This window comes from Ursus maritimus, unplaced genomic scaffold (assembly GCF_017311325.1).
Source record: "Ursus maritimus isolate PB19 unplaced genomic scaffold, ASM1731132v1 scaffold_3, whole genome shotgun sequence".
Taxonomy (NCBI): domain Eukaryota; kingdom Metazoa; phylum Chordata; class Mammalia; order Carnivora; family Ursidae; genus Ursus; species Ursus maritimus.
Genome location: NW_024425563.1, coordinates 36,719,883 through 36,735,138, shown reverse-complemented (window position 1 = coordinate 36,735,138; position 15,256 = coordinate 36,719,883). Strand labels below are relative to the sequence as shown.

General features: G+C 43.0%; 1 protein-coding gene across 1 annotated transcript in view; it reads right to left on the bottom strand.

The window, feature by feature from the left end:
* DOCK4 (dedicator of cytokinesis 4) overlaps positions 1–15,256 on the bottom strand; it is a 409,266-nt gene that overhangs the window by 32,933 nt on the left and 361,077 nt on the right. Inside the window, exons 36-40 of the mRNA XM_040644086.1 lie at positions 13,208–13,356; positions 11,419–11,505; positions 9,527–9,631; positions 4,264–4,405; positions 2,628–2,794 (exon numbers count right to left, since the gene is read on the bottom strand). Of these exons, the coding sequence (XP_040500020.1) occupies positions 2,628–2,794; positions 4,264–4,405; positions 9,527–9,631; positions 11,419–11,505; positions 13,208–13,356 (650 nt within the window). The remainder of the gene's footprint in view (positions 1–2,627; positions 2,795–4,263; positions 4,406–9,526; positions 9,632–11,418; positions 11,506–13,207; positions 13,357–15,256) is intronic.

The following is a 15,256-nucleotide window of genomic DNA, read 5'->3' as shown; positions in this document are numbered from 1 at the left end:
CTCGTGACGCCTTCACGGTACCCTGATGCCGTGTTAATCATTCCCATTCTGTGTTGTCAGACACTTTTTCCTGCGTGGAATACGTGATCTGCTGTGGACAGCAAGCTTAAAACAGAGCGACAGGCCACCACGTTATTTTCTTTGCTAGTTCTTTCAACTCCGATTTAAACCCCCCTCACTCCTTAAGGCCTTGCCATTTTTATCTGGAAGGGGTAAGAGTATCAGCTAGTCAACACAGGCTTAGGATAACAACATCCTCATGGAGGGAAGGTCCATGAAGAATCATGGAGCTCCGTCTTTCTGTTTTAAAGAAGAAGATGCTAAGGGTCAAGGAGGCAACGTGACCTGCCCGGGGGGTATATTCTAGTTCCCTGTAGAAGCAGCAGGTCCTGCCCACTAGAACTTCTGACTTCCTCACTATGCCACATTTTCTCATGCCCATTGGAACAGCCATCATCCAGGAGAATCTGTATTTAAAGAGCTGAGGCTTCCCCTGACCAGGAGAGCACCCCCATGACACGTGAAGCCAGAGCCATCTTGATAAGAGCCGCTGTGGACGACAGATTTCTCTCCTGTCAACCATGTTTCTATGTCTATGCCTCGTTTTTCTTATTTAAACAAAGTAGATTCTCAAGAGGATAATAAACTTCATGAAATCCTTGAAATAGTGCCACTTATTCCAGAACAACAGAAAATGGGAGGATTTGTTCATATCAGCCAAGATACACTGAAACAAATACGGCAGAGTCCCCGTGCCAGCGGCTGGAAGCATCGTGGTGGGGACAGGGAGGGGAGCGGGCAGGGAAGGGCGCAGGGCAAAGAGAAAGGAACACTCGCGGTGCTGGGGGAGAGCAGAAGGAAGCAGGCAGGCACAGCAGCCTGTGGGAGGAGGACAGCACTTCTCAGAGGAGGTGACACGTGAGCGGAATGCTGAAGAGTGAGTAGGAGTTTGCGAGGCGGAGGGAGGGGGGGAGCACCGCAGGCAGCAGGAAGCAGCCCGCGCAGAGGCCCGAGCACGAGGCTGGAGAAAGGGAAAGGGCAGGGCGGGAGATGGAGAAGAGAAGTTCAGTGTCGCTGGAGCCCCAGAGGGAGGGTGGGTGAGTGGGCTGTAGCACAGATGAGGCTTCTGGAGGGGCAGTTTGGTGCCAGATGCCCAGGGCTGGAAGCACAGGAATAAGGAGCCAGATTTATCATTATTTTCTAGGGGGATCGCTATACCATGGATAAATACATCAAGTAATGGCCATGAGGAAATGCACTGCAGCACAAAGTACTAGAAGGTACTAGAAAGTGTGGGTTACAGTGTAGGGTCTCCAGGTAGTTAGAATGTCACTTTGAGCAAGTCAACTGCCTGACTACAGCAGATCTCAGACTTTTTATTCGGTGCCAACAACTGCAATGAAAACTATATCATAAACTAATGATCGTTAACTGGTTTTGTGGGACACAAAGAAAAATGTTAAGTATCCAAAAGGACTAGAAAATGATCATGGATCTTTTCAAGGACATCCCAGTACTGTCTTCCAATAGTTTCTTTGCCTTGATAGGTAACCCATCAGACCTCCTTGCAGAGAGGACTGCTCTGTGTTGAGGCCCATCGTGACCCTGCAGAATGACCCCAGCTTCCCTTTCTGATCGCCCGGCTGTGCCTCATTCCTGGAGCTGCTGCCGTGGGCAATGGGACCTGACACTTAGGCACAGGCGACGAGGACAGTTAACATCAGAGGATCACTGCTCATAGCGTTAGGAGAACGTTTCCCGGCTCAAGTAGAGACTCTGTGATGGGAGAAGCTAAGCCAATTAACCCACAGTAATAGGTTTGTTTTGCATTCTTTGTAGGGCGGGGGGGGGGGGGTCCTGACTAACCGGGGATCTACCTGCTCTCACTCTGTCACTGCTCTCAAGGAAGGAAGAGCTAATGTATCTGTGGTACCATCCCCGGTAGGGCTGTGAGACAGCCCAAGAGCTCCGGACGGCAAGGCTTCTTCCAACTACGGAGAATGGACAAGTCAGCACATGCAAGGGGTCTAGGGTTTGCTCTCACTCCGGGTCCTCTCAGAAGTCCTAATGACGCACCATTCTAACAAGAAAAAGCGGAAGCTCGCACAGAAATCTTCCACTCTACCAGCAGTCTGCCTAACTGTTCCCTGTCTCAGAATCTTCGTGTCCCCTGTCAGGTAAGCCTTCTTTACTCACTGCAGAGTACTCTACCTGAGAACAAATGCCCTGCAGTCCCCCCAGTTGGTGCAACCTGAATGAATGAGAGGACTGAGCACAACTGTGACATCTCGAAGACTGGTCTGAGGACCACCAGCATTGTCACAAAGAAGCTGGTTCCAGGCCTTCCTCTCAGACCTACTGAGTCAGGCTTCCAGAGCTAAGGAGTCTGCTTGGTTAGAAAAGCACCCCATAACATAAGAAAAAATTATTATTAAAAAAAAAAGAAGAAGAAAAGAAAAGCACCCCATAGCACTGTGATACATCGTTGAGATGGAGATCAACAAGACTCAATGATTTCTGGTCCCTTTTGATTCTATCACTTGACTCTATTCTGGTGTAAATACTTGTCAAGGGTCTTGTTCCAAAGAGCTCCTAGGAAACTGTATGTAATAAAAACTGCACGGTACCTTGAATTCATTTTCTTTATCTTTAGTGCCTTTGTGAAATGGTCTGTCGTAGCGGAATTTCCAGATATGATTCACTTTATAGAAACTTTTGATGTTGTCTGGAACACCCTCTCTCTGCAGGACCTCCTGGCTCTCCGGGATGGGAGTCACGGCGTAGATCTGCAAATCTAGGATTAAAAAGTCAAGGAGGAAACCCGACTTGGCAAACGCCATGGAAATCTGGCTTGAGCTGAGCTGTGGCAGAGAGCAGAGGATGGGTAACAATCTGGTGTTTCCATTGGGTCGAAGTCATTAGAAAAACTGCCAGGAAGGTGCCAAGAACTCAGTTCATAACAAACCATTTCTCAAACGACAGGCCTTGAACTAGTTTTAGGTAGGTGATTCTGACAAAGTATCTGTTTAAAATATCTGTAACTTGTGAATTTATCACTGATATTTTCTTCTTCTTTCTTTTCTTGGTGGGGTGTGGGTGGGAATGGCTTGGATCCTAGGTACTCAGAATTGTATTATTCTAATCCTTGTTTAAGAGACACTCTTATCTTTAGTCCATGCATGGCCCCTCTTAATTAATGTTTGTTTGTGAAATAACGTATAAATACCCATGCAACCATGACCAAAGACAGTAACCAGTTCTGACAGTGATTTATATTTACCTGTGTGATGCTCTGTGTCTCGAGCCTTCCCACACTTGGGTTATCACTCTCCCAAATCTTGGACTGATAAGCAGAGTGTTGTTGTAGTTGACATTTAAAAATTACATTAAAGGGGTATCATATGAATCACTGAACACTACATCTAAAACTATATGTTGTACTGTATGTTGGCTAATTGAATTTAAATTAAAAAAAATAAAGGGGTATCATATGTACTTGTATATTTACCTTCTTCTCTTTTCATTCAAAGAAGGATAGCAAAATCTTTTCCCTTATGTAATTTCTTGCTTCTGTTGCATTTTATTTTCTACTTTGAAATGGTATCCATGATTATCAATGGGACTTTCTGGTCTTCTTCAAGATCTTAAGGTTTGGGAAGAGACAGAAGCATTCACAAAGGAGTGCTGGGGTGAATTCCCTTTGGCTCTAGTGCCTGGGTAATTTCGGTTGAGTTGTTTGTATTTAGATAATGAAAGTGTCAACTGTACAGCAATCATCAAAGGCTGTCCAAAATGCCATGGCGAAGAGTCCCCCAGATACTAAAGTACCTCCTTCTCTGCACTTCCTTCTAGAATAAAAATATCAAGGGAAAAGGGGGTGAATGATAGGTGCCAGTAAATATAATGCTATTATTTCCTCCAACTGAAGCAGTTTCCACAGGATATGTTGGAGGAAAATTATGCTAAGGGAAATCACTCAAAGGAGCTTTAAAAGCAGGGTGGAGATATAGAAAAGTTTTAATTGAAAGGGAAAAAAAATTCGTTACCAGAATCCTTAAGGGATTTCCTTTCAACTGGCATTGTGATAATAAAGAGAACAATTCTGTTCAGAAGGAGCTAAGCTAAAATCGAGATGAGTGAGAAAGACGGGGAGTAAGAACACAGCCGAGGGGCCCGAGGCTGAGCAACCTTGCCGGAGAAGGCTCTGCAGCCCCCGGCCAGGGGCTCTAAATGCAATCCCCGCCCCCGCCCAGGTGTGGATACACTGAGCTTCCGCCTGGAAGATGGTCTCGTCGGGCTGGTTGGCATGCTGCATGGCGATGGCGTGGGGGAACTCATTCAGCATTCTCTGTTGGAAGGCCTCCAGCCTTTCGTAGTCGTGCCCTCGACACACAAACTCCTTATTCTGGAGGCGAAATAAACAAAGCAATGAGAGCCATGTAATTGAGTGCATTCGTTACAGACAGAAGCCAAAAAAGAGGACCCTGGCAGGAAGTGAGTGTATGCCTCACATCCATACACTGTAACAAAACCCCCCCAAAAACAGTCTGAAAAATTTGCCCAGATATGAAAAATGAGCAAGGATCACGAGCTTCCCTCTCTACTGCTTTTGGCTGGAGCCGCCAGCACGTGCCACTCCTCCCGGTTCGTGTGCATGGAGTTGCAAAGAGGCATCGGATTCTCAGAGCACCAAGATATAAGACGAAGCAATCACGTTACCTCTAAATGCTAATGAGCACATGAGTTAAAGATTTTTTTTTTTAATAAGCTGGGTATCAGAGCTTAGTGGATAAATTCTCAATACGGAGGGAAAGAAAGTAAATGCAACCTCCAAAAATGCATTTTATTGCATTCTTTACAAAGGCCACAGAGCTTGGCCTCCACGCTGGATCCTGGCATGGAAGAAAGGAAGACTGAGCCTGTTTGCTTTGCATTCCTGCTCTCAGCAGGGCTGGCACAGGAAACTTCTCTGCCATCACCAATTCGTCTCTGCTTCCTGTAGCCAAGACTCTTACTTACTGGCCCAAACTGAGATTAAGGATTTTTAGGGACTTGCCAAATGTTGGACACAATTCTTTTCTGTTTTTTTTTTTGTTGTTGTTGTTGTTCGTTTGTTTTGTTTTATAAGATGTATAAGTATTCTGTGGGCTGGGACTGTCTCTCTTGCAGGTAAAAACGGTGAAGGTTATCCTTGAGGTAGGCTAGAGAGCTAGAAAGGGGGGCAGGTTTCTTTAAAGCACCTTACTGCTCAGGTTAGGTAAGAGGGAACTCGACCAGTTTAACGGTTATGAAGTTCCAACTGTTGAAAGCAGTCACTGACCAGGCACTCTGCACCTATCTTACTTCCACTAAACCTGAGAGGTGGTCACTCCTACATCCCGCCCCATTCTAGAACTAGGAACCGAGGATCGAGATCTTCCTGTACTTTGTCCATGTGTACTGTATTCATGCTCAGGTGTGGGACCAAGGCCTGAGCTCTGTCTCTGCTGAACATGGCCGGTGGAGCCAGAAAAAACTCCTAGTTGCTACGGGGACCACAAAAGGTTGAGGGTGCCATGCCCTGAAGATCTTTAAGAGAAAAAGGGAGTGGTTCATGGTCTGAGGGAGCTAGCTACGGCCCAAGGTTCTCAGCCGCATCTCAGCCTGATGAGGTTCCTACAATTGCACAAAATGCCTAAGGAAGAAATCTGAGCCAGGGTCAGGGGGCTGAGGGTTGCAGCCGAGAAAAGGCAGCTGCAGGCAAGCCAAGGAAACAGCAGGGAGTGGGGTCTAAAAACCTGCCACAATTCCTCACAAACGCCCAAATAAACCACAATCCTTTGGTAACATAGGCTAAGACAGACTACCTAGAAATCAGGACCCCCAAACAATCCCATGTTTAAAACTTTCTAGATAAAAGAAGGCATACCTCCTGATGCTATGTATTTTTTATTCTACTCAAAAGATAATAAATTTGCTTGATAAAATAAAACTGCATATTCCTGCATATTACAGAAGTCCCCAAATAAATATCCGAGTACTCTAATAACTGCAACCTTTTTAAGGCCATGCTTATATATTACAGCAGTTTGTAAAATCAGGGGTTATCTTAAGCATATAATCATTCAATGGTGTTAAGAAGTCATTCTGAAATAGGGGCGCCTGGGTGGCACAGCGGTTAAGCGTCTGCCTTCGGCTCAGGGCGTGATCCCGGCATTCTGGGATCGAGCCCCACATCAGGCTCCTCCGCTGTGAGCCTGCTTCTTCCTCTGCCACTCCCCCTGCTTGTGTTCCCTCTCTCGCTGGCGGTCTCTATCTCTGTCGAATAAATAAATAAAATCTTTAAAAAAAAAAAAAAAGAAGTCATTCTGAAATAAAAATGAATTTGGGGTCTGATACTGGAGTTGCCAAGAAGTAAAAAGGAATTAAGCATTTCCCCCACCAATACATTTTTTTCATCACAGCTTTGAGATAGAGCTCACATACCAAAAAGTCCACCTTTTTGAAGGTTTTTAGTATATTCACAGAGCAACTATCACCACTGTCGAATGTGAGAACATTTTCATTACCTTGAAGAGAAACTCATTCCCATCAGCAGTCACTCCCTGTTTCCTCCACCATCCCCCCAGCCTGAAACCACTAATCTACTTTCTGTTTCTATGGATTTGCCTATCCTGGACATTGCATTTAAAAGGAATCATACAACATGTAGTCTTTTGTGACTGGCCCCTTTCACTTAATGTGACATGCTTAAGGTTCGTCCACTTGGTAGCATATGTAAGTACTTCATTCCTTTCTTATTGCTAAATACCCCACTGTATGGATACACCGTATGCTGTTTATCCACTCATTAGCTGATGGGTATTTGGGCTGCCTCTACTTTTTGGCAATAGTGAATAATGCTGCTATGAATATTTGTGTACAGGTCTTTGCGTGGATATATGTTTTCAATTCTCTTGAGTATATAACGAGGAGGGCAATTGCTGGGTTGCATTTGTTAATGCTTAATTTTTTAAATTGTCTTTTTCTTTTGAAAAGGAAATACGTATCTAGGGTAAACAGAAAAAAAATCCCCAACAGTACAGGGCATACAGTGAAAAGTAAATCTCTCTCCCATCCTTGACCTTGGTCATTCTCCTCAGACAAATCACTACTCCGAGATATGCTGTGCATAAAGAGATTGTCAATAAAGAACCCATTTTTCATGAGGGTAAAAAAACTACTTAGATCATACACTTATATAAATGTATTAGTTTACTGCAGCTCGAAAAATAATCTTGAAATTGATCAACAAGGAAATTTTTAATGTTAATGTTTGCTTGTTTTTAAGTTGAAGGACAGACTAGAATCTGATTTCTTAAAAAGAAGTCCAGCCCCATGATTCTGAAGAGTGTGGTGCCCTTTAGAAACCAACAGAGGGTGACCCTTCTCTTTCATTTTGAAGAAAATGCCATTTATATCTAGAAAAGCTGTTTTGAAGAGACTAATAACATAGGTTGATTTATTCTAAATGACTTTCTAACAAAATTTATTTTATTAGCCAATTTAGTTTTCTAATTTGCTAAATTCCCTTTAAAATTGTGGCGCCTAAACTACTTCTGATTTTTAAAAAACTTTACATTTTTAATTATCACAGTTTCATACAAGATAAACGTCTAGGATACTTTACAGTGCGCTTGCTAGCTGAACTCAGAATTTGATCAGGGCTACAATACGACTTTTGTGGGTCCCTTCCTCTATAAAAATGTACTAAAAATCATACTGAGGGACTGATTTGGTATAAGGACAAATAAATACATAATAATCTAATGTATAATATACAATTTAATATAGAAGAATTTCTTCAACCAAAAAAATTCAATTCTCTTCTTCCCATCTTTAAAAGAAATTTAAATACTTTTGTAGGCAGTATTATGATTTGTAAAGACTGTACCCACTATATGTAACAGACTGATGAGCCCTGAGTATGACGTGGAAGAAACAATAATCTTTTACTTTGCTTGATTTTAGCTGAGAAAAGAAGGGTGTCTGCTGCACGAGAGTCACGTCTGGACCCTCCTGTGGGGTCTCCGGCCCTCTGCGCTTAGACTGTCCCCCTTCTACTCACCCCCTGGATCCTGGCCATATACACCGGGCAGGGGATTGCTGATGATAGCCGGGGCCTAGAATGCCCACTTTCAAAACTTAGTCTTTCAAAGTCAGCAAGTGTTCTAAACCTGCCTCCGTTTTTTTGTTTTTGTTTTTTTTTTTTCTGTCTCTGTTTTTGATCCAGAATCAAGCTTTCCTCTGTCTCAGGTCCATTTGCAGAGTCAGCATTGTGACCATGTACACCATCACGGAGATTCCCTCTTCACCCAACAAGGAGATTTTACTAACGTCTCCATGGCACCGGAACACATGGTCATTTCAAACTGTCATTTGAGTGTGTGCTCTACGTAATCCTAAAATGAATTTTTGTCTATGGTGTTTGGCTATTTTGGACTCTATGTTTATATTTAGTGTGTGTGTATATGTAGGCAGGTGTATGTGTGTGTGTGTGTATGTATATATATATATATATATACACACACACACACATACATAAACATATATATGTAAACTTTATATGTAAATATATGAATAAATACATATAAAACTTTCATTCTAAAAGAGAGCTAAGTTAATGATTATTAAACAAATAATGAAATCCAATCTTTCTCCTCTCCCTCCTCCTTCAAGTATCCCCATCCTGTATTTACTCATATGTGCCGGCAGTGAAAGCAAATGCAGGACAACACAAATACCAAAGTACTTGTATGCTGAGATTTCAAGTTTGTAATGAATTTGCTCAATTTCTAAATTATTCCAGATACTTCTCCTTAGTTACCTGGGGAGGTACACTTCCTCTCCCAACCAGTGTTTTCCTATAAGTAAGTGTAAGTAAGATGTTACACACTGAAGGGTTAAGGTAAATCTTTAAGCATGTAACAGACGACTTGGCATAATGTAAAAAATGGTAAGAACAGAGTCAAATATTTTATGACCCACTAGGTACCTTAGAACGTCTGGAAGAGTTTCCTTGGCAGAAATAGTTTATACTAACAATAAATGGGATCTCTTGGCTGGGTGACATTTACCTTTTCACAAAACCACTGACTGGGCTCCTTATGTGACTCTGGAGGGAGTTTCTACGTGACGTGAGACTGCGGTGTTTTATGTCGCCTGCAATCCCTACCATTTTTCTCTAGTGCTAACTCTATGGAAATCACAGACTGAACAGAAAACATCAGTCACACAGGGGAGCAGCTATAATTACCAAATACTGCTCATTAGATACAGTGAATTTAGAAATTTAGGAAGAAAAATCAAGTAATTGCTTGATAGCTTGGGAAATTATTGAAAACAAGGTATTCTAGATTTAGTACGGTGTCTGCACACTAAAAAGTTAAAGGAAAATCTCATGAGTTATTTTTCTAAAAGGACAAAATGTCATTAAACATCTTAATTTTCTTGACTGGGATATCTATTTTGGAAGTATAACAGCAAATTAAATAGTGCATTAACTTACTCTTAAGAAAAATGGAAATTTTTTCCCATAAAAGCCAACTCTGAAGAACTCTGGTTCAAGACGTTGCTGGTCCATAATTTTGTCATACAAAGAGGCTTCCATCATCTAGGAAAGCAAAGGAGAGGTTCTAATAATTTTATCCCACCCTTCAACTCTCCCTATTTATAGAAGAGGATATTTCTTCTATATAAAGGGGCACTTCACTATAATTTTCAGTTTGCAGAAAAGAAGGTTTCACTCCCTTTCTGTGCTTTAAGGCAGGGATCAGAAAACTTATTTTGTAAATGGCCAGAGAATAAAAAGTCTAGGCTTTGTAGGCCATATGGTCCCTGTCACAACTACTCAGTTGTGCCAGGTCCACAGGCTACAGGTTGCTGACCCTGCTTTTAAAGGATCAAACATTATTCCATGTTCCCACCAGAGAAAACAATGTCTATGCACAAAGCCTATCAAGAAAATATTTTCTTCACAATTAAATAAAAATGAACATGAATTTTTAAAAAATGAACGAACTATTAGAAGCCAAATCTTTCTGGAGACTTCTAGTGCCAGATGTACTCACCTGTGGATTTGGTGCTCCTTGGTCATGGTAATTCAGGACATTTGGAAGGTGCAAGCTTGCACAGGTTGGATAGGGATAGACCAAACCCAAGGAGACCCATTGTGCAAAGTGCTGTCTGGGCTGAAAACTCTTAAGTGTGTCTCTGACAATGTTGGCACTATGAAGCACATAAAACTTATGGTCTTCCATTCATGGTACTACCATCCCCAGGGTTTATAGAGAAAGACTATTATTGCACTTGAAAACTTCTCTCCCTCCCCCTGCCCCCAGTAACAGCACCCCAAAGAGCAGTTGGCATGAAGTGTAATGCTTTGGGTTTATAAAAATTTGAGTGACTATGGTACCCAAGGGCTCTCCCGGGTAAACACTGTTACCTCGCTTCTGTTACAGGGGGTGTATGCCAAGAGAAGCACACAAATGTTCTTATAGAAAACAGCAGTGCCTGCCAGAGGCAACATGATGGACTGAAGTTAAAACAAGGGTTTTTTTTTTTTTTTTCTTTGGTTTTCACGTTAGGAGAAACATCGATGAACTACTGGCATAAAATACTACGCCGGCAGCACAGGACCAGTTCCTGCAGGCTGAACGAGGTCCTTGTGGGGTATGGGATTTTACGAGCTGTTAAAGGTTCACAATATCAGCTCATAAACTGCTACCTTCGAATTAAAAGGCAACCTCATAATCTTCTTCTTATTTTAGAAACCCTGCAGAGCTTAAGTGTTATAAAAAGAGGACACACAATGCTCGTGGCTCTGAAGAGTAAGGACTCAGAGTCCAAGAGGGACCCGTCTGAACCTGAAAAGAAAAGAAGGGACAAAACGTCTGGTTCAGGAACACAGAATATGGAACACCTTGAGCTCTTGGGCACTAAGACCTCGGACGTTGCTGACCCTAAACAGAGAGGACACCTACGGAATTTAGCCCTGGAATAGTTGGAGATGGGTCAGCTAGCCATGTCTACTGTTTCGCTGTGCAGATTACGAGACTAAGAATGGTATGTTGTGGTAGAGATCTGGTTACAAGTGAGAAGCTCTTCAAACAGTGTGGAGATTTCTCCTCAATAAACTAAAAGAATTAATCACGGATTAGATTGTACATTGCTGACGGGATGTTTAGAAGAGATCAAAGGCTCACTTCTGTGTACTAATCAGAAGCATTTGCTATTTCTCTGTATAAATAGCTGAGTAGGCTGCAGAGGAAAGACTCCTCTTAAAAAAGCCTTCTGCAAGACAGGTCGAGATGATCACGAAGTTAATTTTATAGAACGATACTAGAAAGTTAATGAAAACAGGATGCCATCGCCTGATTAGCATGCATCCAGGTTCCTTACCCTCATCTTGCTCAGGTTTCTGTAGTCATAATAACTCTCATACTGCTCTGCAATCTTCCGGCACAAGATGATGCCATTCTCCCAACACTGTGGACAAACGAAGGATATAAATGCTAACGATCCCACAACATTTACTTATTTCCACCCAGAGGTCAGGGTGGGACTGCTTTCACAGCATCAAGCCTTACTTCTTAATCTTCATAATCTACCTTTAATAGTACCACTGCCACTTTAAGCTTGGTAACAGCATGCAATTAACATGTAAATTATTAAAAATCTTTAGGAAGTGAGAAAATATAATCCACCACAACAGGCATTAACATATGGTGCGGAAACATTTTCTGGTGTCATTTCAGAATCATCATCTTGAAATAACTACAGTTCCACAATGGCCGAGGAGATGAATAAACGGGCCCTTGGTGCTAAGGAGGGAATTACCACTGACCCCTAAGGCCCAATTATCCACAGCTGGCACGCTGGATTCCTTGCTTGGCTCAATTGCACTTGTAAATTGTGAGAATCTAACCCAGCTGGTTACTCTCAGCAGAAATACAAAAATTCTTTCGTCTAGCCCAAGTGTCAGCAAACTTTTCCTGCACAAGGCCAGACAGTAAATAATTCAGGCTTTGTAGGCGATGCAGTCTTTGTCACAACTACCCAAGTCCACCATTAAAGCACAAAAACAGCCACAATGGATAAGCTCGTCTGTGTTGCAATAAAACTATCATCTAGGGACATGTGAATTTCATGTAATTTTCATCTGCCAGATATTCTTTGTCTTGCAGTATCTTTCAAACACTTAAAAATGTGAAAGCAATTCTTAGAATGTGGGTGGTACAAAATGGTGGGTGGTGAGCCATTTGACCCGTGGGCCGTAGTTTTGTAACTCCCCATCTAGCAAACCCTTCTCGGAAGGGCCAAGATAAGCAGACGGAGATTTTATAACAGCTTATCCTATAGATGGAAACTTCCCCAGAGGAGGACACAAAGGCATTTCCTTGCTATTAATGCAACAAATGATATGTCAGGGTATTTAGATACATAATAAAGGAGGATAGGAAAGAGGCGATTTCCTTGCATCAAATTACGCAATTATGTTTTGTAAAAGAATGACAGCCACTGCTTGTATTTTAGTCTCCTGTTTAACCTTGGCATTTTGGGAGATATATTTAAATCTAAGACACGTATCACCAAAGCATCCAAATATTTAAATCAAATAGACAACTGTGGTCAGATTCTTAAGTCTTCCTAAAGGGTACTGCAAGCCCTTGAGGAGGGAGACGGGGTGGAGTGACGTAACGGGCTGAACGGCATCATCAGGTCAGTGAGGTTTTTCGATACCCTGTGGCACCTCTTAACTATATGATGGGATGCCGTAACATTCTTTAAACAAAGTCAGTTTCATTTTTTTTACCTTACCAAAAAAGGGGAATGGGGCAGAATACATGCCCATTTGGAGAGGTAGGTGAGGGGTGGTAATGGTTTTTCAGAGAATAAAATACCTGGTGTCAACACCTCCAGACCAAAGTATGGCCCCAAATTTGTACACATTGGAATCTCAAGTCCTTGTTAAAGCCACAAAATCCCCTGCCCCATGCCAGACATACCCAATCAGAATGTCTAGAGGTGGGCCTGGGAATGTTAGCAAACTCTTGGGTGTTTTTAATGCACATTAAAATCTGAGGGTGCCTGGCTTGAGGAGGTGGGCATGAAAAAACAGTAAATGAAAGGAAACACGACACCAACGCAATGACCTTGAGAGAGGCCCCGGGTGGGTGGGGCTACTTACTTTGCCTCGGTCAAAGTTCTGGATGATAGCAAGGTGCAGGTGCTCCTTGCGCTGCCATTCTGTCTGCATGGGGTAGGTCAGGAACTCCCGGAGGGGCCGGTCGGACCATTCCAACAGCTCATCGTATAACAGGAGAGTATATGCAGCCTCTGAAAGTTGAGTGGGAAGGCAAGGATCAAGACAGGACCCCCGAACAGCCTGCCCTCAAATGGGGCTGGTTTGGGACAAATTGGAGAAAACACTCTTTGAATTTCATGATAATGAAGAAAAATGTTCAGAATATATGCAAGAGCCAGTTAATGAGTGATGACTTCCCCCCGGGAAGATGGAATTATCAGAGATTTGTATGTCATCTTTTGGCTCCTTATATTTATTCTCTCCCCCACTTCTCCCTTTCTCTTTTTCTCTTTCTTGCCTTCTCTTCTCATCCCTCTTCCTTGTTTCTACAAGGGAACAAGGTGTAACAAAAATGTCTGCTGCTGGCGTAATAAAAATGTTTAAGGATATATTGTTGGAGCTTGTTCAAAGAAATAGGGAGACATGCCTTTGATTGCTGGGGAAGTTCACTGGAAAATCCCTTGGGGTGAGACTATGGGCATCTTCCAAAGGACGTGCTTAGGAAACAAAAAATGGTAATTAAATTCTTCTTGATAATAAAAGGCTGAAAAAATTTCTCTCTCCACAGAGAGGACTGTTGTGTGTTGCACAGTATGACCCTCAATTGGCCCCACAAATCTTCAGTAATGGTTACCGAAGTCATCACATGTTTGGTACGGTTGGGATTTCTGGGAAAACATGTAAAGAGGTGATATTCTGTATACACACATGGCAATGGTAATCCGTAGGCTTAAGTGCCGGTGACAGGTAGTGCATTTAACAGAGTACTTGCCATTCTGCAGGTCTCTTCCTGAATCTTAAATCTGGCCGAACAGAGCAACAGGAACCAGAGTTCACTGTCACTGATGAGGGACTACGATACTTATTTTTTCCTTTAATATTGTAATAGCCAACTCGTTTATTAAATGGAATAACATGGGCAAACCCTTATGTTATTAGTCCATTTAATCACCATCCCTGTATGTAATAGTTGGGGGCTGGGTGGTGCAGTCGGTTGGGTATCTGACTGCTGAGTTCACTTGGGTCATGATCTCAGGGTCATGAGCTCGAGCCCCAAGTGGGGCTCTGTGCTCAGCGCAGCGTCTGCTTGAGCTTCTCTCTCCCTCTCCCTTTGCCCTTCCCGTTCGTGCTCTCTCCCTCTAAAATAAATACATAAATCTTTAAAAAGGATGTAATAGTCGCTTTTAACGCAGCATCAGTAAATGGTCATTCTTGGTCTTCGTTGATTTGCCTTGAGCGTAACCACACATAGAGCTCCAAGTAGCAGGCCAAGTCCTAGTACGATGATTTGGCGAAATGATTTACATCTCAGGGTGTAAAATGTAGTTGCAGTGAGAAAGGCCTGGGTCCCTATCACTCTTGCCTCTTACTTGTGGTCGTCCCGTGAGGCACAGGCTCTGGCCATTTTTCTTCTTAATTACCTTTGGTGAGCTTAGTCTCCTGGCTTCAATAACTGCAAAAGCGTTCATACCCCACCAGCGGTCTCTTACTCCCTCGGTTCGGTTTGCACACTGTCACCAGTGTGATCTTCCAACTGCAAAGGATCACACTGCTCCCCTGATTCAAAGCAGCCGGTGACTCACAGTAGTAACAATAAATGTAGGCTTCCTACAGGGACAGAGAAGGCTGGCCATGACCCGGTCCTACCAGCCTCTGCTCACACTTCCCATTGTCCCTCCACACAGTACATACAGGAAGGAGCTCACCACTGTTTCTCCTCAGAAGCCTCCAGCCTCCGTACCTGGAGCCCCTTGACCCCAACTTCGGGTTTGCTGAATGAAACAAAATGTCCTGATTCAGACGCAGCCGTACAAGAAAGCTGCCCAAACGGGAATGGAGGCACCCTCTGTTTTAATGGGCACTAGCCAAATTCTGTCTTGTCGGAGCTGAATGTGGAACGGACAGAGGACGGTATCTGCTAAAGGGTCTTGG